The sequence below is a fragment of the Micromys minutus genome (assembly GCF_963924665.1).
Source record: "Micromys minutus genome assembly, chromosome: 10".
NCBI lineage: Eukaryota > Metazoa > Chordata > Mammalia > Rodentia > Muridae > Micromys > Micromys minutus.
This window is the reverse complement of record NC_137979.1, coordinates 54,472,441-54,498,123: the sequence shown is the minus strand read 5'-3', so window position 1 is coordinate 54,498,123 and position 25,683 is coordinate 54,472,441. Positions and strand designations below refer to the sequence as shown.

The following is a 25,683-nucleotide window of genomic DNA, read 5'->3' as shown; positions in this document are numbered from 1 at the left end:
AATTCCCTGTTTCCAGTTGTATACAGATTGGCATTAACGAGAGATCTCAGGGAACAATTACAGCTGCTAGGGTAAACAGCAATTCACTTTTAGTACCTGAGAAATATTTGAACGTTTAAAAAGAACATTCAAGATCGTATCTTGAATATAATCCAAGCCAAATGTGTAAATGTTATACCAATATTTATGAACTTATTCCTACTAAAATATTAACCTAGGAAAATACATCATCCCTTATGTTAGTGTTGTTAAAGAGAAATTATGAAATCTAAAAATGACTATTAGATAACAGTTTAGGGGACATGTACACTCATGCTAAATCTAAGCCCAAATATTTCTATAGTATATGGTATGTGACAGTGTACAAGACTCTTCTATTGCTGTTTTGAATTCCTATGAGAGGGGAGAGCCCAGAGAAACCCTCCATAAAAGTCAAGTGGAAAGTTGGGTAGTTCCTTGTAGCATTTTAGCAGTGCTTAAGACACAGCACAATATTTAAACTGCTCCTCGAAGTCTCAAGAGTACACCCATGCCTACCACCTTTCAGAGATGAAACACCAGAGCAGACACAGTGGGGTTTAAATCTGCACCAAAGACCAGACACTCCTCACCTTCTCCAGAGTCATCTCGGTCTCAGCAGCATGCGTCTTTTTTAGCTCCATTTTCACCCTCTCTGACTCAGCCTTCAGCTTCTTGACAGCGGTCTCATGGTCCCTTGCAGCCCTTTGCTTTTCTTCTTCCCGAAGAAGACCAAGTTCCACCAACTGTTGTTTCCTCTGAGAGTTCACATTAATCAGTTCTTCTCTCAACTTATGAACCTGGGCCTCCATGTCAGCAATAACCTAGTATAGAGAGATAGAAATTGGAAAGTCACAGAGGAACAACTCCACAGGCCAATATACATGTTAAATGTTCATTTGTCCTTCATGTTCCCACCACAGCCTTTGTTGCTGCCTGTGCCCTTCAGTCCTGTTTCCACCTGGAGGTGAATGCCATGTGGTGAAGGAACATTTTCCCATAACCACCATCACACCACCTGACTTCACCTGGTCATAACACATATGTTGTGCTACTGTGAGTATTCTTCTGAAGGCTGCTTTGTCAATATTTAACATCAGTTCTTAGAATTCACCTAACGTTCTCTACTGGGCTTTTGTTTTCTATCACTGGTTTTGTTGTGTCCTCTATTTTATTGGTTTCTTTTGTATTCCTTTTTCCAATTTCTTATTTTGAATATCTAATTTTTATCTTTTCTTTCCTCATTTACACATTTAAAATTGTGCTCCATCTGTTAACTATAAATATATAATGTTTTTATGACCACTTAGTTCAATAAACATTTAATTTCCTTGCTTCTTTTCTTTGACTTGTGAGTCATTCACACAGACATGCTTCTCAGCTCTAAAGTTCATGAAATATAAGTTTCATAAAGCTACTGCAACACTAGATGGTATAAAAGAACACTAATGTGAGGCTGGACAGAAGCTCAGCAGTGAAGAGTGCATTGCTGCTCATTCAGAGAACGCAGGTTTGGTTCGCAGCATCCATACGATAGTTTACAACCATTTTTAACTCTAGCCAGTGTCCTTCTCTAGCCTCTGCGGAAGCAGGTCTGCACACAGTGTATACACACATATGCAGGCAAAACACTCACACATATAACATAAATAAAATTTAAAATATCAGAGAAATATATTCTCTCCCAGTTCTGGGGACTAGAACCCTCAGAGCTGGTTGCTCTGGGGCTCTCAGGAGCTCACCCGTCACTTCTCTTAGATGCTGCTATCTGCTGCCCACATTTGGTGTCCCCTGGTGTGTACACACAACATTCCAGTCTCTTTCTCCACACTGCTAGGGCTTCTCTCTCTGGATGTCTCTCTGTTTCAGAAGGGCACTGATCACATTAGGGGTAGGGATAGAGACTCTCTTAGGGATATAGACTGCCTTATATCTTTTACTTCTAAGAAATGAGATTGCTTAGAATTAAGAAATGACAAGCTATATTGTCAAATATAATTCTTCATGAAAGAAAGCTAATAAATTGGTCTAAAATTTTTACATGTTGAGTATTTCTATGACTGTCCATTAGATCAAATATTTATGTTGAAGTCTAAAACCTACTATAAAATTAAGTGTAAGCTATCAGCTAATGATGCACATTGAAATCTCTCACTGTACTGAGATCTGCCTGTCCCTTTGTTACGCTTCTATTTACATATCTTGAGACGATAACAGTCATATCTTGTTCATTGGATTTTGCTATCAAAGTGATCCTCATATGCTCTTACTAACTAGTGGCCCTCCTCACCTCCAGAATGAGTCATCCATAAAGGCACTCTGGCTTGGGGTTCACAGCATGAAGAGCAGCAGAGTTTAGAGGGCAGGATATTTGTTTGGTATACTTTAATTTTTTACTTCAAAGCTTTCTGTGACCTCAACTTTTAGACACAGATTATAAATAGCACGTTAGTTTTTAATTTTCTCTTAAAATCCTAACAATATTTATTTTTAAATAGAACATTTAATTTAGTTAGTTTACATATACATTAGGTATTTATCTTATTTTATAAAACAATTTTTGTGCCATTGAACTGTATTTTGTACATTACATGTTTTCTCCATCTTGTCTTTTTGTCTAAATCAATCCATTATTTTCCTCCATCACCTTCCCTGTCCTCTCTCACCTGTAAGTCATATACTGCATTTCCTGTCTGTTCTGGAAGGAGGAAGAGGCCTGGTCCCTCACTTCTCTGCCCTCATAGTAACCGGCCCGCTGTTTCCCTCCATGGCATGTTTGAAGTTCTTTCAAGGAGGCTCATCCCCAACCCTTGTAGTATTCACTGGTCTGACAGCTTCGTTCTGGGTGGGGTTGAAAAGGCAGCTCTCCGCCCTATGAAGAGACTATGACTCATCTCTGCCACTTCCCAGGTCTGTTCTTTGTCTGCAGTGTTCACTGGGTTCTTTATTTTTCCTAAGTGTCCATATGCCTTGTGATTCGAGTAGGCTTGTTACTGTCTAAATCTCTGTGGAATCTTTGACAAATACTGCAAATACTTCAGTGAACTTGTCCCTTTTCTCTTTTCCATGCTATAGAGAACCTAGTATATTTTCCTTCTCAGAATACTGCCTATGCAACTTCACTTAGATTATTTCCAGTTCTTTTGTTTCTCTTAAAACTTTTCATATTCCTCATATGTCAGTCTCCTGTGGTAGACACTGACTCACTGTTAAAAACTGAACATAATCATCTTTTTCTTTTTGGATAGAGCAACATGTAGTCTAGACTAAACCCAAACTCATTATGTATCCAAGGTTGGCCCTGAATCTTCCTGCCTCTGCCTTCTAAGGGCTTGTATCACAGACAAGGTCTGACAAACCTGGCTTACGATGTAGTATTTCTGTTTTGGTCCACTGGTGTCCAATTCAACTACAAACTACGGCACTGCCTTTTGGTGTACTAAATTTATTCATGTTGGTGGTCTCAGTAATTCCCTACCCAGAAGGCCTAGACTTTCATGAATGCTCCATATCCTTGTACCTCATAAGAAGGAAAAAAACAAAACTAATACATCCCCCAACAAAAATATACCCCATTTAAAAAGTAATCTTATAGCAAGAGTGTCCTTCCATCCTCTGCTTACAAACCCTGTTTTCATCCAGTGTTTGCTTGCTGACTGTCCTAACTAATGACAGTGTATGGCTACAACAAAAATGTCTTTTAAAAATGTATGCACATTTTTAGTGCTTTGCAGAGTGAAAGTTGACCAGGGAACCTGGTTTGCCATGGCACCAGATGAACATGGGTTCTAACCCCTGCAGCGGCCCATATTATGTCTGTACCTTCTGCCCTACTGACCCACATGTTTGTTTCTGTGCTGGTCCTATGCTCTTTTTGTTACTCTGTCTCCATAACGTTCCTTGAAATCAAGTGGAGTGAAACCTCCAGGTTTTATTTATTTTTGCCTAGCAGTGCTTTAGCTGCCCCATCTTGGAGAATATGACCCAAGAATATTATATATTTATAAAGATAAAATAATAAACAAAAATTTATTACCTAAAATATAAAGGTAAAAGTAAACATTTAATTTCTATTAGCCATAAATGTATCATTCCCCAAAATACCTCAGTTAACGGTTTTATTTATGATATATTTAAAACAAGCATTACAAAATCCAGTATTCCTCTGACTTGGAAACCCGAAAGTGGCATTAGTACAAAATATTATTACAATGCTAAGAAAAAGTGGAAAGTCAGGGATAGCAAGAAGGCTTGGTAGATAAAATACTTGTTGGACAGGCCTGATGTTCTGAGTTTAATTCCCAGAACCCATGTAGTACAAAGAGAGAATCAGCGCCTAAATTGTCCTCTTACCCCCACATGCAGATTGTGGCATAGGTATGCTCAAATATACACACCAGAGACCCAAAAGTTTAAAAAAAGGAAAAGGAGGAAGGAGGAGGAGGAGCAGTAGCAGCTAAATGAAAACGGTAAAAGACTGTAAAAACCAGAGACTGGAAAGGATGGCTATAAACCAGGGTCTTCTGGACGTGATCTGGCCATGATGTGCAGGCACTGACAGCAGTGGAGCTTGCCTGAACATGACCCCCACAAGATCAGGAAATTTTACAAGATCAGACGATCAAAATTCCAACATGGAAGCCTAAATGCTTTGTAGCAGAGGGCTGCTGGAGAAAGGAGGTCCAGTTTTCTTCATGGACATGGCTCCTGGTAGATTGACTGTGCTCCGATGGATGGCCCTACCCCAAGTGCACATGTGCAGTACTCACTGAGAGCAGTTTGTTATTAAGACATGAAGTTGGGAGGGAATAGAGTGGATTTGATGAAATGTGTGTGTGTTAGAGAGAGACAGAGACAGAGAGACAGACAGAGAGAAGACAGAGAGGGAGAGGGAGAGGGAGAAATTCAAAATCCCAGAGACCTGGGATGTTAGAGGTTTCTAGAACTCAGTGTGGGTGACCTTAGCCAAAATGACCAACAGTGGGGAGATGGAACCTGAAAAGATCACCTTTAATAGTTAAACAGGGCCCCTAACAGAAGGATGGGGACATCAGCCCACCTTCAAAATTTTTGACTTAGAATTTTGGCCCAGAAATGCAAGGAGCAGAGACTGAAGGAATAGCCAACCACTGATTGGTCCAACTTGGGATCCATCCCATAGGTGGTCAACAAACCCTGACAGGATCACTGATCCTATGTTGTGCTTGAAGACAGAGCCTAGCATGGCTGTCCTTTGAGAGGCTCTACCAGCAGCTGACCACGATAGATGCAGATACTTACAGCCAACCATTGGACTGAGATGAGTTAGGGGAAGGATTGAAGGAAATGAAGGGAATGGCAACCCCATAGGAAGTCCAACAGTGTCAACTAACTGGACCCCTAGGAGGTCCCAGAGTCTAATCCACCAACCAAAGAGCATATATGCTCTGGTCCAAGCACATAGGTAGCAGAGCACTGCCTTGTTTGGCCTCGGTGGGAGAGGATGAGCCTAATCTTGAAGAGATTTGATGCCTCAGGGAAGGAGTGGGATGGAGCTGAGCACCCACTCATAGGCAAAGGGTGAAGAACTCAGGGAGAGGGGATTTGGAGGGGAGGCAACATTTGGGATGTAAATAATTAAAATATATTTAAAAATAAGTATTTGTAATAAAATCACTACATCCCACTATCAACAAAAATGTTATATTCATTGTTTTTACTATTTAAAACTTGAGTATTTCTACAAATTAAATGACAATTGCTGGTTTTGAGTATTTAGATTGCACAGATTATTTGATAGATTCTTTGTAGTAATTCATTGATAGATAATAATATACTGTCATTTTGTGTGTAGAATTATCCTCACTGACTGGCTTACTGACCCGCTCCTTGCTCACACTAGTACAGGTGGCAACAGAAAGGACATTGCAACAAGAATGGTCACTTACTTAGATGTGACCAGATGGGAACTCTAAGAATGGACACTAGACATACTTCTAGACACAAAAGACTTTAAAAAAAGGTCTCCATCTCCAGGTAACAAAGTAAAACTGGCTGTCCTACCCGATCAAAACTGTGCAGCCCTCAGGAAACTTGGTTCTAGAGCTCCAGGACAGGAAGAACTTTCAAAGCAACAAAACAAACCCTGAGAAGCTTCCAAGTGGAATGAAGGCTGTCCTAACATAAAAGCCATGGGTGTGTGAAAAAGGGATGCAGCCTGGGAAGAGCACAGGAGGAAGCTGATGTGAGCCCTTTGCGCAAGTGTCTCTTTCTTCTGTCACTACAAGATAATCTACTTTTGTCATTTGCTTTAATAACAAATATTGATAATCACATAATACATTTGTGAACAAATCATAAGAAAAATTTGCCTTAGGGTACATTACCAAAGTTATTTTCACAAAAAATATAATAACTTTCCACCTCGAATTGTTCCAGTGTGACCCACAGTATGCATGTACTCCGTTCACTCCACAATCCTCGGTGTGCTGCATTGAATCATGTATGTGCTATTAGCTGACTAGGTATGTGATGCTGAACTATAGAAAGGTGTGTTTAATTGCTGGCAATATGGACACATACACTAACTTAAGTTTAATGGTGATTTTCGAATGGAAAACTTGTCTTGAAAATGTAACTAATTGTAGAACTTAAATGGTAAGAGAAACGTTAAGGGTGAGGGTGTCCCTTATGTCTCAGCATGTGTTGATAACTAGATTGATTTGAGCACCAAGATCAATGGAAAACAGTTGCTGATGTGTTGCCTACTGTAAATACTAAGCTATAAAATTTCATCTATGTGACTGATATAAAAGAAATAATTACTGAAAATTTTATAGGCAGGGGATGGGGAGATGGCTCAATCATTAAATGCACTGGTGGAGGACCAGTTTTGTTTCTCAGCACCCAGTACACAACTATCTTTACCTCAGTAGCAGGAGATCTGACACCATCTTCTGGCTTTCACAGGCCCATATAAGAGGCACACACATACACTCAGAAAAAAAAATAATTAAAAATATGTCACAGGTTACTAAAGGCTGTGTCTATAAGAGAAACATCACAAAACAACTGTTTTCAAGTTGACTTTCAATCAATAGTTAAAAACATACCATCAGTTCCTTTAGATAACTAGTGATTCTCAAAACCACTGAAATCCCACAAGTTCTGGCAACAGAAAGGTGAGGTTCAGACACTCTAGAGTTAATTACAAATCGCCATGATCACCATCAAAATAGCCACAAATAACATTTATAAATATGCCTCATAAAAATACAGGAAACTCTTTGAGGACATGCTGTTAACTAATTGGGTTATTTTTTTCAAGTTGAAAAATTATTTTCATACCATCCTGTTATAAAAATATACCAACTGGGGGCTGCAGGGATGGCTCAGTGGTTAAGAGCACTGACTGCTCTTCCAGAGGTCCTGAGCTCAAATCCCAGCAACCACATGGTGGCTCACAACCATCTGTAATGAGATCTGATGACCTCTTCCAGTATCTGAAGTGAGTAACAGTGTACTCACATTAAATAAATCTTTAAAATAAAAAAAAAGACACACCAACAACATCCTGGTACAGGAAGTTAAATTTGTAATCTGGGTAATGTTTTATGAAAGCTCATGAACAAGCATAAAAAGCTGAAATCTTGCAGTGACATTCCTTAGAATTATGTGTAATTTACAATTTTTAATATATATCTTATGTAAAATCAATCATGATAGGAGACTTCAAGAGCAAAAGTTACCTAAGAGTTTTGAGAAGAAAATATGAACTGCGCACATACCATAAGAGATGAGAAAGTACCATGAGAGTTCTGATGGGGAAGCAGTAACTTGTGCTGAACAGCCTCAGATGAACCTTAAGAGATAAAGACACTCTCATAGAGGCAGATGGGATGGGGGATTCCAAAGGAAAAACTGGGAAAGGGGATAACATTTAAAATGTAGGTAAACATCCAACAAAAATAGAGAAAAACATGCCGTCTGGAGATAAGAGTCGACACAGGAGATGTCATACATGGAAAGACTAAAGGGTATGAAAGAAACAAGACACTAAACTAAAGAGAAATGCATAAATACCAAAAAAGTGTAGATATTAAAGCATCTAGAACGCTATAATATGATGTCCAATCCTCGAGAGAGACAGGAGGCCCACACGGTTAGCAGTGAATAGATGGGCATAATTTTAGAAGTAGAATTATAAGAGCTAAATGGCTGCTGAAGGGGAAAACAAAGAGGAATACCGACTTCAGCCAATTTCCCGATTAAGGGATTCCCAGAGTCCCTCGGAAAGTAAAACAACTAAATCTTACATGAGACTTTTTGGGCTGTTTCTTTGTTGACAGACATAATTAAAACATGCAAGGGGTGGGGTGGGGAAACAAGCCAAGAACAGGCTGATGCTGAAAGCAGGAAAAGGGACCAGGACGCAGAGAGAAAAGGCATGGTGGATGGCATGGCACATCAGCGGTGGCTCCGGAGCAGGTGCCAGTTGTGGAGCACACAGCTGCCCTGGAGTGCCCCAGACAGCCTGAAACTCCTGAGGTGGGTAAGGCAGCTGAAACGAATACCAATTCCCCTTTGGGGAAAAGTTTCTCAGGTCTTTGATGTTTTCCTAAGTTAACATAAAATAGCAATGGGATATAGAAAAATCACCAAAAAAATCCCAACGTACAAATTAGTCCCCCTGTTCTCCGGAATAATCAGAAAACCAGTACTCGCTAAAGAGCTAGGGACACAATCAGCAAGACGACGGGTGCAGCAGACGGATGGATGATTTAAGGCAGTTGAAACAGGAAGCAAGCAGGTAAAAGTAGAAGGGAACTTAGTAAATCACCCACATTGCAGCTCAGTAACCCGGAAAATATCAACTAATGAGCGAGCTGGTTCAGCTATGCAGGGAAGTGAGAGAACCTAATATACAGCTAATCAGAGTTGGAGGGACAGGGAAGATGATAACAGGAACCAGCTGGAAGACAGGAGAATTTCTGCAAAGTGGGAAGTAGGGACCAGGACATCTGCCAGCAGGGAGAAGCGAGGGAGGAGGATGGGCTGCATGTTTCAGAAGAGCAGGGTGCCAACTGACTGACCACACAGACAAACGCGGCACGATGTTTTGATGATGGGAAACGTTTTGATGGTGGGTGAAGAGGATGGAGACAGGAAAGTCAGAGGTCAGAGACAAAGCTGCCAAAGAGCAACACTGCACGCGCTTCACTGCATACCACAGCGGGAAGATCTGACTGCTTGGGTTTAAAAGGGCAACGTTGTGTGTGAACTTACTGCAGTATAGCATCGCGCTGTTGTCATTTACTATCCACCCATCCTGTTTGCCTTAATCAGACTAAACGATGGAGAAGATGGGACTGAGGGATGAACAAAGAGCATGATAACCACTTCAGAACTTTCCTAACATAATTTCCTATGTTACCAATTCCGTACTGAAGGTGTGAACAATGCTGAGGATTCACACCTGATGTCCGCACTTTCCGACAAAGCTACAGGGAACAAACATGGCACACACCACACAGACTGAGTGAGGACCACACATGCAGACTGATGAACAGCACAGAGCCCAGAGAAACTCACACAAGCTGTCAGAGATCTCTACAAAACCTGGAAACCCATTCAATGAAAACTTTTAAGACTCATGGTTCTGAAACAATCAAATATACATAAAAACCCAGGTACAATCATCATATTTTTCATAAAAATTAATTACATAAAAATGTACTGTAGACATAAAGGTAAAACACAAACCCTCAGAACAGAAGAGCAAGTGTACAGACCAATGATCACTGCTTCCCATCACAGAGCTCTAAACTTGATCTTTATTGCTACACACACACACACACACACACACACACACACACACACACTCTCACGTACCAAAGGAAAAAGATAGGAGGAAGTGTATAGGGCCTTGATACATCAACATAATCTATGAAATAAAAATGACACGAGAATCAATCTTTTTAAAATTTAAGTGGCAATACTGTGAAGGATATATTAAAAGCATGACAAGATAATCTACAGTGCAAAGTAGAGACAAAGCAAATAGAATGGAACCACTGGGTGAAAGGCCACAACCCACACCCTCAGAGACAGCTCATCCTGTAATTGTGTTTAGACGTATTTTTGAGCTTAAAGTATTGGCATCACAGAAATTAGCACCAGAGGGCTATCCTATACCATACTGCTACTGGATTAGCTGCTAACCAGTGGCCAAATTATGGGAGCAAAAGGAAGATACTCCCCCATACACTTTAGAATCAAAAGCACTCACTTTAACTATGGTTCAAGATAAAATGAAAAGGGAATGTAAAGTAGCTAGAACTGGTCTGGGGAAGGACACTGGTCCTTTCTACACGGCTACTATTTTAGACAGGAATGAAAAGGGTGGATTGAAGCAGGTCAGGGGTGAGTGGAAAGTATTTTACTATATCTATTTTTGTAGTTTACAAATTCTGATTGATGTTACTTATTTCCTAATCCAAATGAATCCATAACATTTAAGCAAGATGTTTATAAATGACTGAAAATTATAAAGTTCCCTATTAAATCTTAGAGGATGAAACTCAAACCAGGAAATTGAACCTTGATGTGTTATTTATTTGAAATGCTAATTATTAATGATATAGCAAAACAGATTAATAAGTCAATTAAGGAGAACACGTTTTGGTAATATTAATTGCGGAAACAAAAGGAAGGCATGAACAAACAACGTGAGAGATAAAATAAAGCACCAACAAAGTCTCCTACAAGAGCATGCACTCGGAACCGAGATTACAAATAGGACTCATCAGAGGGGAAAGATTATAAAATACTATGCCAATACTTGTGTCATACAAAATGTCAAAATTAGAAACTGAAAACTAAGCAAATTTAATTTAGTTAAAAATAAAATAACACCTACAAGTCTTTCAACAATGAAAATATTGAGTTCATCTGTTTCATAGGTTGAGTTTTAAAATTTTTGAAGGAACATATTACTCTATCTGTTATAAACTCAAACTAGAAAAAGACAAAACTATTCACAAAGTAATTTAAATGTAAGTACAACATTAATAAAAGATGACAGGCAGTAGAAGAATAAACTTACCAAGCAAAGTCACTTATGAATACAGGAATAAAATTACCTTACAATAAATTACAGGAAACCTAGTTTATTACTGTATAAAAATAAAACTTATAATCATGGAGTTTAGAGAATGTAAAGACAGTTGATACTTACAAAACTTTAGAACTGTCAGCTGGGTGGTGGCACATTCCTTTAATCCCAGTAGTCGGGAGACAGAGGCAAGGGGATCTCTGTGAGTTCTAGGCCAGCCTGGTGTACAAGGCAAGTATAAGACAGCCAGGGACACACAGAGAGAACCAGTCTTGAGAAACAAAAACAAACAAAACACATGCAAATTTGAATTATCAATAACATAAAATTTAACTGAAAAGATAAACGGCTTGCACTATAAAAATTTATCAAAGCTGACAAAGCCAAACAAACAAAAAACCAAACAGAACAAGAGACCAAAACAGAAGATGTGAATCACCTGTGATCTTTCAGAGGCTCAATCATTCAGGAACTCAGTTTATAAAACAAGCTAGCCTTGGTTTAAAAACATGCTAATGAGCGCATCCAGCAACTCACAAGTTGTTATCTGTCCACAATATTCTTAGCAAATTGAATCCAGTAATATAACATCTTTAAAACTGGATGGAGGCTGAATAGATGGCTCAGCTGATAAAGTACTTATCGGGTAAGCATGCATCCTGAGTTCTGATCCTAAGAGTCCACATGAAAATGACAGCGTAGTAGTGTGTATCTGCAATCTGAGTTCTGGGGAAGCAGAGATTCCTGGAGGAAGCTGGACAGCCTGTCTTGCTGAACTGGTGAGATCTGAGTCTCAAAAAAAAAAAAGAACTGAAGAGAAATTGAGAAAAACATTTGAGAAATTGAGAAAAACTTTCTGCTGTCTATATGTAGAGGCACACATATTCACCTGTATCTTCAAACACACAAACACCACCCCCACACACAAACACAGGATGTAAGGTTGAAGTCTCAAAAGTAACCCGAAGTATAGTTACTCTATTAATTCATTAAAAAGCATGGAATGTTTTTGAATACATAGAAAAGCATCTGATACAATGCACTGACAATTCCATAGTTATATTATTTCAATAAAATATTTTTAAAAGTTCAGTAACAGGAATTCTCAGTTAAGTAGGCATGGGAAAGAATGTTCCCAACCAACTAGTAGTAGGTATTTATTCAAATTATCAAATTTCATTCAATGATTGTTTTGCGTGTAAAGCTTTGAAATAGTCTTTAAAATCAAGAAGGAACATTCTGCAGAGATGGCTAGGTGGCAAAGATCACAAATTAGGGTATGGAGAGAAATATGCTCAAAGATTTACAGTTCATGGAAATGGCCTTAGTGATACAGAATAATAAAAATTATATTCAATAAAAATTCTTAGAAGTACATGAGGTATAAGCCTCTATGCAAGCCATTGAGGAAGAGCTAAATATCTGAGCTAATACCACAGTGAGACCAAGCCAACCGTTCTGATGATCTATAACATTGACACGAGACAAATTCAAACAGAGAAAAGCTTTTGAGATAAATGACAAGACAAGATAAATGACATATAAGCAGGAAGTGAGAGGCCAGTCTGAGTTACTGAAGAAGATATTGTCTCAAAAAGGCAGGGATCCTGGGTGTGGTAGCACATGTCTAAAATCTCTCACACTCAGGCAGCTGAGGTCCAGGGAGTTTGTTCAATTTGCTTTCAACCTGCTGTTCAACCCTCCTTCAAAACCTGGAACTAGAGTAGTGGCTAGAATGCCTAGACCTGCAGGTTTGAAGTTCCATCTCCAGCACCTGCACCGACAAACCAAGAAAACAAAGTCACAATTAACTGTCTAATGGGACCTACTGCATCTGCAGCCTTGGTAGTGCTGGAGGAATGAACACAGGATTATAAGAGAGAAGGAAAGACTGACTGATGAAGAACACAGAGCCTACAATCTGCTGACACTGGGCAGAACTAACAGAGCAGTAGAGTGGGAGAGATCTGGAAAGCTGCTTCAAGAATGTGCTGAGAAAAAAATCTCCATGCAGGAGAAAAAAAATCCATATCTTATAAGGGACAAAAATCAGTTATCTCAAATTGTTACTAACCACACATCTGGCAGAGGACTAGTATGAAAAATACAGAAAGAACTCAGAAAACTAAATAATAAGAATTGAACAATTGACTCTCTGCTCCTCCCTGTTTCAGAGACAGCTGCATCTTCTCCTGCAGTGCCAGCCTCATCCTGTAGACAAGATGGTGAAGATCAGCCATATTGGGTGCCTAGTTACCAGGGCTGCCTTCTGCTTTGCACTTGGCAAAGTAGAGATTTCATTAACGGCACCTTCTTTGACCTCAATTACATGGTCTACATGTTCCATTATGACTCTACCCACGGCAAATTCAATGGCATAGTCAAGGCTGAGAATGGGAAGCTTGTTATCAACAGGAAGCCCATCACCATCTTTCATCTTTCAGAGGGAAATCCTGCTAATATCAAATAAGGTGATGCTGGTGCTGAGTATATCGTGGAGTCTATGGGTGTCTTCACCACGATGGAGAAGGCCTGGGCCCAATTGAAGGGTGGGGCTAAAAGGATCATCATCTCTGCCCCTTCTGCCAGTGCCCCTATATTTGTGATGGGTGTAAACCATGAGAAATATGACAACTCACTCAAGATTATCAGCAATGCATCCTGCACCACCAACTGCTTAGCCCCTTGGCCATGGTCATCCATTACAACTTTGGAATTGTGGAAGAGTTCATGACCATGGTCCGTGCTGTCTCTGCCACTCAAGAAGACTGAGGATGACCCCTCTGTAAAGCTGTGGTGTGATGGCCGTGGGGCAGCCCAGAATATCATCCCTGCATCCACTGGTGCTGCCAAGGCCTTGGGTAAAGGTCATCCCAGAGCTGAACGAGAAGCTCACTGGCATGGTCTTCCGAGTTCCTACCCTCAATTTATCTGCTGTAGATCTGACATGCTGCTTGAAAAAACCTGAAAAGTATGATGAAATCATGAAAGTCGTAAAGCAGGCATCCAAAGACCCACCAAAGGACATCCTGGGCTATACTGAGGATCAGATTCTCTGCTGCGACTTCAACAGCAACTACCAATCTTCTACCTTTGATGCTGGGGCTGGCATTGCTCTCAATTACAATTTTATGAAGCTCATTTCCTGATATGACAATGAATACAGCTACAGCAACAGGGTAGTAGACCTCATGGCCTACATAGTCACTAAGGAGTAAGAAATCCTGGTCCACCTATCCCAGCAAGAACATTGAGAGTAAGAGAGAGGCCCTCAGTTGCTGAGGAGTCCCTGTCCCAACTCAGCCCAAACACTGAGCATAACCCTCATGATTTCCATCCCAGAGCTACATAATAACAGGAGGGGCCCAGAAAGTCCTCCCTACTATCTTGAATACCATCAAAGAAGTTCGCTGTATCCACCCCAAAAAATTGAGAAACCAAAATTAATGAATGTACAAATGAAGAGGACAGCCAGTTCTACAAATATGAAGCAAAAATAGGCAATGGCAGATGAAAAGCTCAGTATCAACAGATATCAGAGAAATGAAATCCAAACCACCGAGAGTCCATGTCACTAATGTGTGCTGAAAAGGATGTGAGCACCAGGAATTTTTATAGACGTGCTGGTAGGCATGTAGATTGGTCCAGCACTATAGAAGTCAGCAGGAGGGTCTCAGAACAATAAACTGTATCTACCTAACATCTCAGTTATAGCTTTGGGTTTTATCCAAAAGCAGTCCAAGCCAACACATTGCATAGGTATTTAAATATTAGTATTTATTGTAAAATTATTTATAATAGCAAAGCTGCAGAATCTACTTATGCATTGGCAAACAGCAGTATGGATAAATACAATGTAGTATACCTACATAATGATATTTCACTAAGACATAAAGAATGAAGTGATGTGAGTGGCAAGAAAATAGATACAACCAGAGATCATCATGTTAAACGAATTAGGTCTGTTTTAGTCAAGCACTGGATCCTAGATTCACATAAATGCAGAAGATTGTGTGTGCTTATATGACATGAAAATAGAATCAGAACTGTTCATGGGGATGACAAGGACTGCTGTACTGTGATTGAGGAAAATGGGTAGTTAGAAGGGTTTGCAAGGAAAACTCTCAAAATACAATATATACTTTCATGAAAATGTCCTTATTAAACCTTATTAATGTGTCAATAAAAATTCTCTCCATTCCAATGTCTATATTAAAAAGAAATAAAGCCTTCTGGTTTCTGCCTGCAACCAGAGCTGGCACAGCTCTCTATACCGAGATCTCGCTGGGAGAGATCTGGTCTCCCAAAAGTACTGAAAACACCTGAAAGCACAGGTGAGACTACCACTTCTGCTCAAACTGCTGGCCCAAGAGAAACCTGCCTGGAGTTCTCAGGACAGAGGAACTGAGGAACAGTCCGGGACAGGATCCTTCAGGTTTCTGTTTGTACCCTGAGCTCATACTGTGCCACAGCTCTCTATACCCAGGTCCCACTGGGAGAGAGCTGGTCTCTCAGTAGTGCTGACACACAGGCTTACAGGAAGGTCAAGCCAGCAAGACCAGAGATAAGCAGATGGTGAGAGGCAAGTGCAATAACCTAAGCAACAGAAACCAAGGCCATATGGTATCATCTGAACCCAGTCCCACCACCACAGAAAACCACAGATGAGCACGATTCTGATTTAAAATCACAACTCATGATGATGTTAGAGGACTTTAAGAAGGTCATAAATAACTCACTTAAAGAAATACAGGACAACACAGGAAAACAGGTAGAAGCACTTAAAGAGGAAACAACACCCAACAGAAAAAAAATCAACCAAGCAGGTGAAGAAATGAAACAATACCATTCAGGATCTAAAATTGAAAATAGAAACAATAAAGAAATCACAGAAAGAGACAGCCCTACAGATATAAAACCTTGGAAAGAGATCAGGAGTCATAGACACAAGCATCACAAACAGAATATAAGAGGTAAAAGACAGAATCTCAGAGGCAGAAGATACCATAGAAAACATTGACACAACAGTCAAAGAAAATGCAAAATGCAAAAAGCTCCCAACCCCAAACATCCAGGAAATATAAGATATGAGAAGATCAAATGTAAGATAAATAGATATAGAAGAGAGCAAACGCTCTCAACTTAAAGGTCCAGTAAATATCTTCAACAAAATTAGAGAAGAAAGCTTGTCTAACCTAAAGAAAGATATGACCATGAACATTCAAAAAGCCTACAGAACTCCAAATAGATTGGACCAGAAAAGAGCCTCCTCCCAACACTTAAGAGTGACAACAACAGATATACCAAACAAAGAAGAATATCAAAGGCAGTAGGGAAAAGGTCAAGTAACACATAAAGGCAACCCTATCATAATCAAACCAAACTTCTCAACAGAGATTATGAAAGCTGAAAGATTCTGGGCAGATGTCAAACAGACCCTAAGAGAACACAAATGCCAGCCCAGGTTACTATATCCAGCAAAATTCTCAATTAACATAGACGAAGGAACCAAGATATTCCATGACAAAACCAAATCCATACAATATCTTTCTATGAATCCAGCCCTACAAAAGAATAATAGATGGAAAACTCCAACACAAGGAGGGAAACTACACTCTAGGAAAAGCAAGAAAAATAATCCTCTTACAACAAAACCAAAAGAAGAGAGGTACACAAACATAATTCTACCTCCAACAACAAAAATAACAGGAAACAACAACCATTATTCCTTAATATCTCTTAATATCAATGGACTCAATTCCCCAATAAAAAGACATAGACTATGACTGGATATGTAAACAGGGCCCAGCATTTTGCTGCATTCAGGAAACTCATCTTAGCAACAAAGACAGGCACTACCTTAGAAGAAAAGGTTGGGAAAAAACTTTCCAAACAAATGGTCCCAAGAAACAAGCTGGAGTAGCTATCCTAATATCAAATAAAATAGATTTTCAACCAAAAGTCATCAGAAAAGATAAGGAAGTAAGGAAGGACAATTTTTACTCATTAATGGTAAAATCTCTCAAGATGAACTCTCAATCCTGAACATTTATGCTCCAAATACAAGGGCACCCACATTCATAAAAGAAACTTTACTCAATCTCAAAGGATATATCACACCACACACAATAATAGTGGAAGACTTTAACACTCTACTCTCATAAACAGACAGATCATGAAAGCAGAAACTGAACAAAGACACATTGAAACTAACAAAAGCTATGAACCAAATGGATTTAATAAGCATCTATAGAATATTTCATCCTAAAACAAAAGACTATACCTTCTTCTCAGCACCTCATGGCATCTTGTCCAAAACTGACCAGATAGTCAGTCACAAAAAAGATACAAGAACAATGAAATAATCCCATGTATCCTTTCAGATTACCGTAGACTGAGGCTGGTCTTCAATAACAACAAAAACAACAAAAAGCCCACATACACATGGAATGTGAACAATGCTTTACTCAATGATAGCTTGGTCAAGGAAGAAATAGAGAAAGAAATCAAAGACTTTTTAGAATTTAACAATAATGAAGGCACAACATACCCAGACTTATGGGACACAATGAAATCAGTGCTAAGAGAAAAACTCATAGCTCTGAGTGCCTCCAAAAAGAAAGTGGAGAGAGCATACACTAACAACTTGACAGCACACCTGAAAGCTCTAGAACAAAAAGATGCAGATACACCCAAGAGGAGTAGATGGCAGGAAACAATCAAACTCATAACTGAAATCAACCAAATAAAAATAAAAAGAACATACAAAGAATCAGCAAAACCAGGAGCTGGTTCTTTGAGAAAAATCAACAAGAGTGATAAACCCTTAGCCAGACTAACTAGAGGGCACAGAGAGATTATCCAAATTAACAAAATCAGAAATTAAAGTGAGCTATAACAACAGAAACTGAAGAAATTAGAGAAGTCATCTCTCTAGATGGTGAGAAAGCAATTGATAAAATTTAACACCCCTTCATATTAAAAGTCTTGGAAAGATCAGAATTTCAAGATCCATACTTAAACATATTAAAACCAATATACAGCAAACCAGTAAGTAGCCCACATCAAACTAAATGGTGAGAAACCTCAAGCAATCCCACTAAAATCAGGGTCTAGACAAGGCTGCCAACTTTCTCCTTACCTATTCAATATAGTACTGGAAGCACTGGCCAGACCCATCAGACAGCAAAAAGAGGTCAAAGAAATACAAATTTGAAAAAAGAAGTCAAAATATCACTATTTGCAGATGATACAACAGTATACTTAAGTGACCCCAAACATTCCACCAGATAACATCTACAGCTAATTAACAACTTCAGCAAAGTGGCTAGATATAAAATTATATCAAACAAATCAGTAGCTTCGTTTCCTCTACTCAAAGGGTAAAAAGGCTGAGAAAGAAATTAGAGAATCGACACCCTTCACAACAGTCACAAAGAATATAAAATACCTTTGTGTGACCCTAACCAAGCAAATTAAGGATCTGTATGACAAGAACTTCAAGTCTCTGAAGAAGGAAATTGAAGAAGATCTCAGAAGGTAGAAAGATTTCCCATGCTCATTGGATTGAAAGGATCAACATAGTAAAAATGGCCATCTTGCCTAAAGCAATCTACAGGTTCAGTATAATCCCCATCCAAATTCCAACTCGATTCTTCATAGAGTTAGAAAGAACAATTTGCAAATTCATTTGGAATCATAAAAAACCCAGGATAGCAAAAAACTATTCTCAAAAAGAAAAAAAAACTTTCAGAGGAATTATCATTCCTTACCTCAAATTGTATACAGATCAATTTTGATAAAAACCACATTGTATTTGTACAGAGACAGGGAGGTAGATCAATGGAATAGAATTGAAGACCCAGAAATGAACCTACACACCTATGGTCACTTGATCTTTGACAAAGGAGCTAAAGACATTCTATGGAAAAAGGACAGCCTCTTTAACAGTTCAACTGGAAGTCAGCATGCAGAAGAATGCAAATCGATCCTTTCTTATCTCCTTGTACAAAGCTCAAGTCCAAGTGGATCAAGGATCTCCACATAAAACCAGGTACACCGAAACTAAAAGAAGAGAAAGTGGGCAAGAGCTTAGAACACACAGGCACAGGGGAAATTTCCTGAACAGAGTACCAATGGCTTATGCTCTAAGATCAAGAATCAACTTTTTTCTAAATGAAATAAAAAAAGGGCAATACAAAGAAGGGTCCTCATTAATCTGTATGTGTTCTAGAGGAAGATCAACCTTCATTAGTAATAGAATATGTGATTGAGTCACATGACCAGCAAGCCCAGCTGCATTTGTTCTCTGTAATGACACCAAAGATATATAACTATTATTTAAACTTATCATCTTATTTAAAAGCTCTTTCAGATGACCTAATTGAAAGTATATCTAGAAGAAAATAAGTTAAGACCATACCAATGTGCTTTCTCCTTTCGTTTCGTGTGTGTGTGTGTGTGTGTGTGTGTGTGTGTGTGTGTGTGTGTGTGTGTGTGTGTGTGTGTGTATTCATGGTCACATGTACTTGAGCATGTAGAAGTCCAATGCTGATGTCTAGAGAATTCCCTATTGTTCTTCCCCTTCACTTTTTGAGCAGTGGTCAAAAGTCATGACCAATTCCAGCACTAGCAATCCCTTTGTCCAGGAACCCCTTGTCAGAACCCTTTGAGTCTGAAATTTCAGGTATGACACCTCTTCAGATCCTACATAGAAACCACAGTGGCTCTATGGGCCTACCCTGGTCCTTCTGCTTGCATAGCTTTAACCTCTGAACTATCTCTACAGCTCTTAGAATGTCCTTTCAGATAAGATCAAAGTTAAAGGAATATAATAGTCATTGATTTTACAGGAACACTTATGTCTACAAATGGATGATGCAAATAATAGAAGCCAAGATCTAAGTACTCACTGTAAATATTCATACTCAAATAGGATTAAATAAATGGAAATATTCTACTTGAAAATGATGACTCTAAAATGAATCTACTTTCAATAATATCATCTTGAAAGAAAAATGTATACATTAAAAATCCCACACAGATATACTACTCATAACTGGTGCATCATCATAATGTATAGAAGATGTTAATGTTCAGAAGATGGAGTTTATAGCATCTAAAAACACTTAACATTACTTTCCTAAAAGTGTTTCCGGGAGTATCAAGCAACCTATTTTGCCTTCCAAAAACAAATTCCAGGTGGATTTTTTCTTGGCTTCAAACTTCCTTCTATAAACAATGCCATTCAAGTACCTGGGAACCAGATCTTCTGCACTCCTGTCACTTATGTTACTACCCTGTCCCAGGAAAGCAGTGTTCTACAACTGTGGCTTCTGCTACTTCAGTATCAGCCTCATTTCTGAACACTGTCTGCAGGCGGTCCCAGCAGCCTGCATGGTACACTCACACCCTTTGGAAAGCACTAGTTACCTATGATGTGAGAAACTAAGTAGAAGAAAATGCATTGGGTACACCGGTCCTGCTGACTGCAAAGGTTGCGAACCCCTGCCAGCCATCTCAGTCAGAAGCATATCCCTTCTCTCCCATCTCTGGGCCTTTTACAATGTGTTCTCTGTGCACTGACTGTTGGAAGATAGGCAGGTATTTTAAGTTAGTAACATGCAAAAATCAGAATTTCATTTTGAGAACTGTTTTTTAAAAATGAACAGCAGAAAAAAATAGGTTAATCTTATTTGAAGGAGTAATCTGAAAAGAAATATATTACTTCAATGCTTCTCTTTCTAAGTGCTAGACAGAGATAGACTAGATAATAAGGAAATCTAATTTATCTTCTATTTTCACTAGAATAAAATAATGTATTTATTGGAAGATTTGTTTGTAGGAAATTTGAAAAAGGCTTAAGCAAATGTCCAGTGATTTTATATATATATATATATCAGAGTCTACTCTAGTCAGCTGACCTCCCCATGCCAAAGCATCCTGGCTACTGCTGCATAATTAACACACCCACCCTGAAACTGTGAGCAGCACCTACATTTACTACAGTAGCTTCAACATTTATATGTGATCTTTTTACTTGCTGTATTTCTTTCTATAGTCCTAAAATGTATTTACCCAATACAAAAAGAAAAGACAGTAACTAAATTCAGTGTAACATCGGTCACTGAATACACATATGACATATACAAGCTTTAGTTACTTTGGCATTTTTACTTTAAAACTACTTCCAATTCTATTAAGTTTCCTGGTTTATTTTTAGCTCCACTCTTACCTTAGTATTTCCTGAGCATATATTCAAGAGGTATACGTACTTCTACATTATATATACAATAGCCCATATACCTTAAAATTGTGATATCATGACATGATCACACTTCAGAATGATGAGATAGTATAAATTAAAGATTTGAAGTGAATTTAGAGAAGGATTTTAATTGCCAACTTAAGACTATATCTTATGAGGTAATACTAAAATCTTTCCAACATTATATCTTAGTTCTGATAAAACTAGACAGTTTTGTATATTTGTACACCTCAGACATTTAAATACTTAAGTGCAAAACACATTGGTTCTACCTATATAGCATGTAAAGTTAAGGAACAAAGGTTGCCTAGATCAGTACCATGGTGACAAACAGATTTTTGAGAAGAGAAAGTTATGTTCAGAGTGGTCATAAATCCAATACATTTTAAAAATCCAGAGAAACACTGAATTTAGAGATTAAGAGAAATTATAATAGTGGGTTATGAGTTTTTAATACTGATACTTTCAATAACTATTAAAAAGTGTAAGCTCTATTTATAATGGGCATGTTCTATATAATTCACTGTGAGCTCATCTTAAATATTTTGCATTTAGAAAGCTCTGTGTGTGACTATATTCACTCTAACAAGGTTTTAATGCCTGTTAGAACTACTATATATGAGATATGATGTACTTTCCCACAGTGCAGAGAAAAGTTCCCTGACCAAAAAAATCTATGACATAATTTGTGAATTCTTTAACCAAGTGACTCAGAAATTCCTTTCATCCTTTTTCTCTCCTTTACTCTCAGGAACAAGCTTGTTCTCTTCTGTGCTTTCATGATTATCCCCAGACCTATGCTGAAAGGCCTTGCCTTTAAACCATCTCACTGCTACCAACTGTGGTCACTGTCCTGCCTGACTCTATTACCTTCCATCTTTGATATTTGCTTAATGATCTGGGATCTAGATTCATGGTATTAGGAATGTTCTTAATTAAAACTACTGCTCCAAATTAATTTTATGATTAGATTCTTGACTATCTAGAAATATATCCCTTCTGTTTTTTGTTTCAGCTTTTTGAACTATTAAGGTTTTTCCTAATTTCAGGATCTTAATTAAATTTCCCTAACTCGTCTAATGTGATTGCTGACCCATCAACTCTTTCTCTGATGATTAATGATCAACAGACAAGCCTAGGTACTAAAGCTTTGGTCCTATCTTCTGCCATTCCCAAAGTACTGGCATTATTGGATTTATTCTCAGGCCATTTATTGAACCATTTATCCTCCAGCAAAAATAACGAATGAAAATAACTACCTGCAAAGTATTGAAACAGAAATGTATGTTGCCATGGAAACAGAGCTCTATTTGTGACCTAAGTTTTATTCTATGCAGTTCCAAAGCTAAGTAGTAGCCAACAAGGAAGCAGAGATTTAAGTAATAATGGGATTAAATAAATTAGAAAGTAGATATTAGTTTAATAGTTGGAAATTGCATAAAAGCTTCTTTCTGGTTTGCTTTTTGTTGTTTGTTAGGTAAGAAATGCCATGAATTTCGGTAGATGGTAATTTCATATGTCACAAAGAAATAATTTTCCTAGTTCTGCACATTCACAATTGAATATATGTAACCAAGTAGCTGCTGATGACTAATACAAACCACATCACCTAAATAAATTCTTTCTAGCTCTATTTTTAGAAAACCATTATTTAGCAGAATATATTTATATTCTATATGCTTCAAAATTTCACAAGCAGCTCCACATATTTAGTTAATTTCTTTCTGACAAACATTTAGGTTGCTATTTCAATAAAACAAAACAAAACCATAAAAGAGGCTTTAAAAGGTGGGTTGCCAGCCAGGTGTGGTGGCACACATCATTTTATTCCCAGCACTCAAGAGGAAAAGGCTGGCAGATCTTTTGAGTTCAAGGCCACCCAAGTATACAGAGTGAGTTCTAGAACAGCCAGGGCTACACAGAAAAACCCTGTCTTGAATAAACAGAACAAAACGATGGGTTAAGCTATGTGTTTCAGTTCAGGAATGGCTGGGTTTGCGCCCCTCCGCCACCTGACGGTCTCGCACTTCAGCTGGCGGTAGCATCTTGCACTGCGTCTTATTGAGATCCAATACAAAGATTCAGACTCAAGTAATTGGGAAATCTAAAACTCTTTTGCTGAAACTTTCTGGCCACCACTGTTTTTGCTTTTGTTTTGCTTGTTTTAAATAAATGGAGCCAGAAAAATCAATAATATTGTTTAAACTAATATTCTAACACTGAAGAAATCCGAAGGAAATCTAAAATAATGACACTTTTTAGATAAAGCACATGCTAGAGTCTTCCAGAATGAATAGTTTCCCATGCACATCTTCTCTGAAACAATGCAGTTTTGTTGAACATGATTTTGCTTCTTTCCTTATATTTTATTTCATCACAAAATTGCATTTTAACAGGGTGTCGAAGATTTATTATGGAAGTCTGGCTGACTCCATCTTGTACTGATTTACCCCGACCGTCAGTTTTCCATATGCTGCTTCTCCCTCAGTCCTCTGACTAATCCTTCCTCAACTCACTTTGATAAAGACAACTACATCTTGGCAATTCCGGAATTTGCTCTTGATCTTGGTGTCCTTTCTATGTTGTAGACTCTTCACTACTTGGCATCATTAAAAGCATCAATCATTGATAAAGCTCCGTGACCAACACTGTGGGGAATACAAGGTTTGTCTTTGAGCCTTACCTGTTCATTCGGATTATTACTAAGTTTTTCATCTTCTTATCCTAAAACATGTATTTTTATTACATCAACATCACAAAGAATTTATTCACTGTTCTTACGAAATAATAATAAATGATGGTCCCCAACACAAGATTCATTTCAAAACATGAGATATAAACAAGAAGAATTATGATCTCCAAACTTCCCTTTAAACATTTCACCATCTTCAAAACACAATTGCATCACCATTACAGTTCCTCTATTGGCTATCATTACAACGTCGATAAAGGCAGTATTGTTTCTATCACTTAATTCTCACTTTGTATATTTAGTGTATTAGCACATGTTTGTGTCTGGGTGAGGGAGTAGAGGTCAGGAGACAACTTATGGGATCCCTTTTACCCCTTCACCAAGTGGGTTCGGGATCAAACTGAGCTACAGCATCGGTGGCAGATGCATTTACTCACTGTGTTTATCTTGCAAGTCCACACGTGGGTTTTCATGATCTTCATCATTTTTTACTTTTGTCATTTGTATTTATATCAAGGTTGGCAACACATAGTGTCTATCATTATGAATATATTTTTTATGATTCCAAAAGGCAAATTCAAACATATAGATATAATTAATGTTTAAAATAGTACAAGATTATAGAACCCCAAAAGCATAGGCAACAAAAGCAAAAATGGACAAGTGCAAACTAAAAATAAAGTTCTGGGAGTAAAGAAAACAACTGCCAGAGGTAACAGCTACAAAATGGGATAAAATATTTTCCTTATACTCAATAAGGAAAATAAACACTAAACAATACAGGGGATTCCAACAACTTATTTTTAAAACCTCTCAAATAACTTAAGTATAGTACAAGAACTTGAATTAACGTTTCTCAAAAGAATACATAGAAATGGCTAGTAGATGCCAGCATCACTCATTAATCACAAACATCAAAATTTAAATCCCCCTGATTGGTGGGGAGGTGGTTCAGTGCTTAAAGACACAGGGGCCACAAACTAGAAACCAGAGGCCAATTCCCAGATCTGATGGTGGAAGAAGAGGTCTTTTAGCTTTCATACACAAACTGTGCAATCACACCCATACAATGATTAAAACTTTAAATTATTATGAGATATCCAGAGAAAGAGAGTTACCCTGCATCCAGAAATCCCACATCTGAGTCTCAAAGATGGCGCATAACCATGTTTGTTACCTGCTATTCATAACAGCAAAACATAAAAACGACCCACAATGAACGTCTATCTCTATATGAGTCTTTTATGACTCACATGACATCCTTAATTTATGCCAATATTGATGAACCTGGAGGATACTCGACTCATTCTAAATGAAATAAGTCAGACTCATAAAGACAAAGTAGTAAATTTTTGTGTGAAATCTGAAATAATCAGCCTAATAAAAGCAGAGGATAAAATGGAAGCTGTCTGAGGCTGGGGAAGGGGTGTTGGGGATCAATATAGGGAAATGCTGAATATAGGTTAGAGTTTTCAGTAACAAAAGATGATCAAGTTATGGCAGCTGGATATACTTGGTGTGTCTAACCACACTGTACTGTGTACTTGAAGTTCACCAACTCAGCAGATCTCACATGTTCTTCCCACAACAGGGACAGGGGAAAATGTTCTGATG

At 38.3% G+C, this 25,683-nt stretch overlaps 1 protein-coding gene across 1 annotated transcript in view; it reads right to left on the bottom strand.

The window, feature by feature from the left end:
• The window catches only part of CEP112 (centrosomal protein 112), a gene marked incomplete at its 5' end in the record, with an annotated part of 392,261 nt that overhangs the window by 160,653 nt on the left and 205,925 nt on the right, over nucleotides 1-25,683 (bottom strand). The window contains one exon of the mRNA XM_080924200.1: nucleotides 612-842. Coding sequence (XP_080780326.1) covers nucleotides 612-842 — 231 coding nt within the window. The remainder of the gene's footprint in view (nucleotides 1-611; nucleotides 843-25,683) is intronic.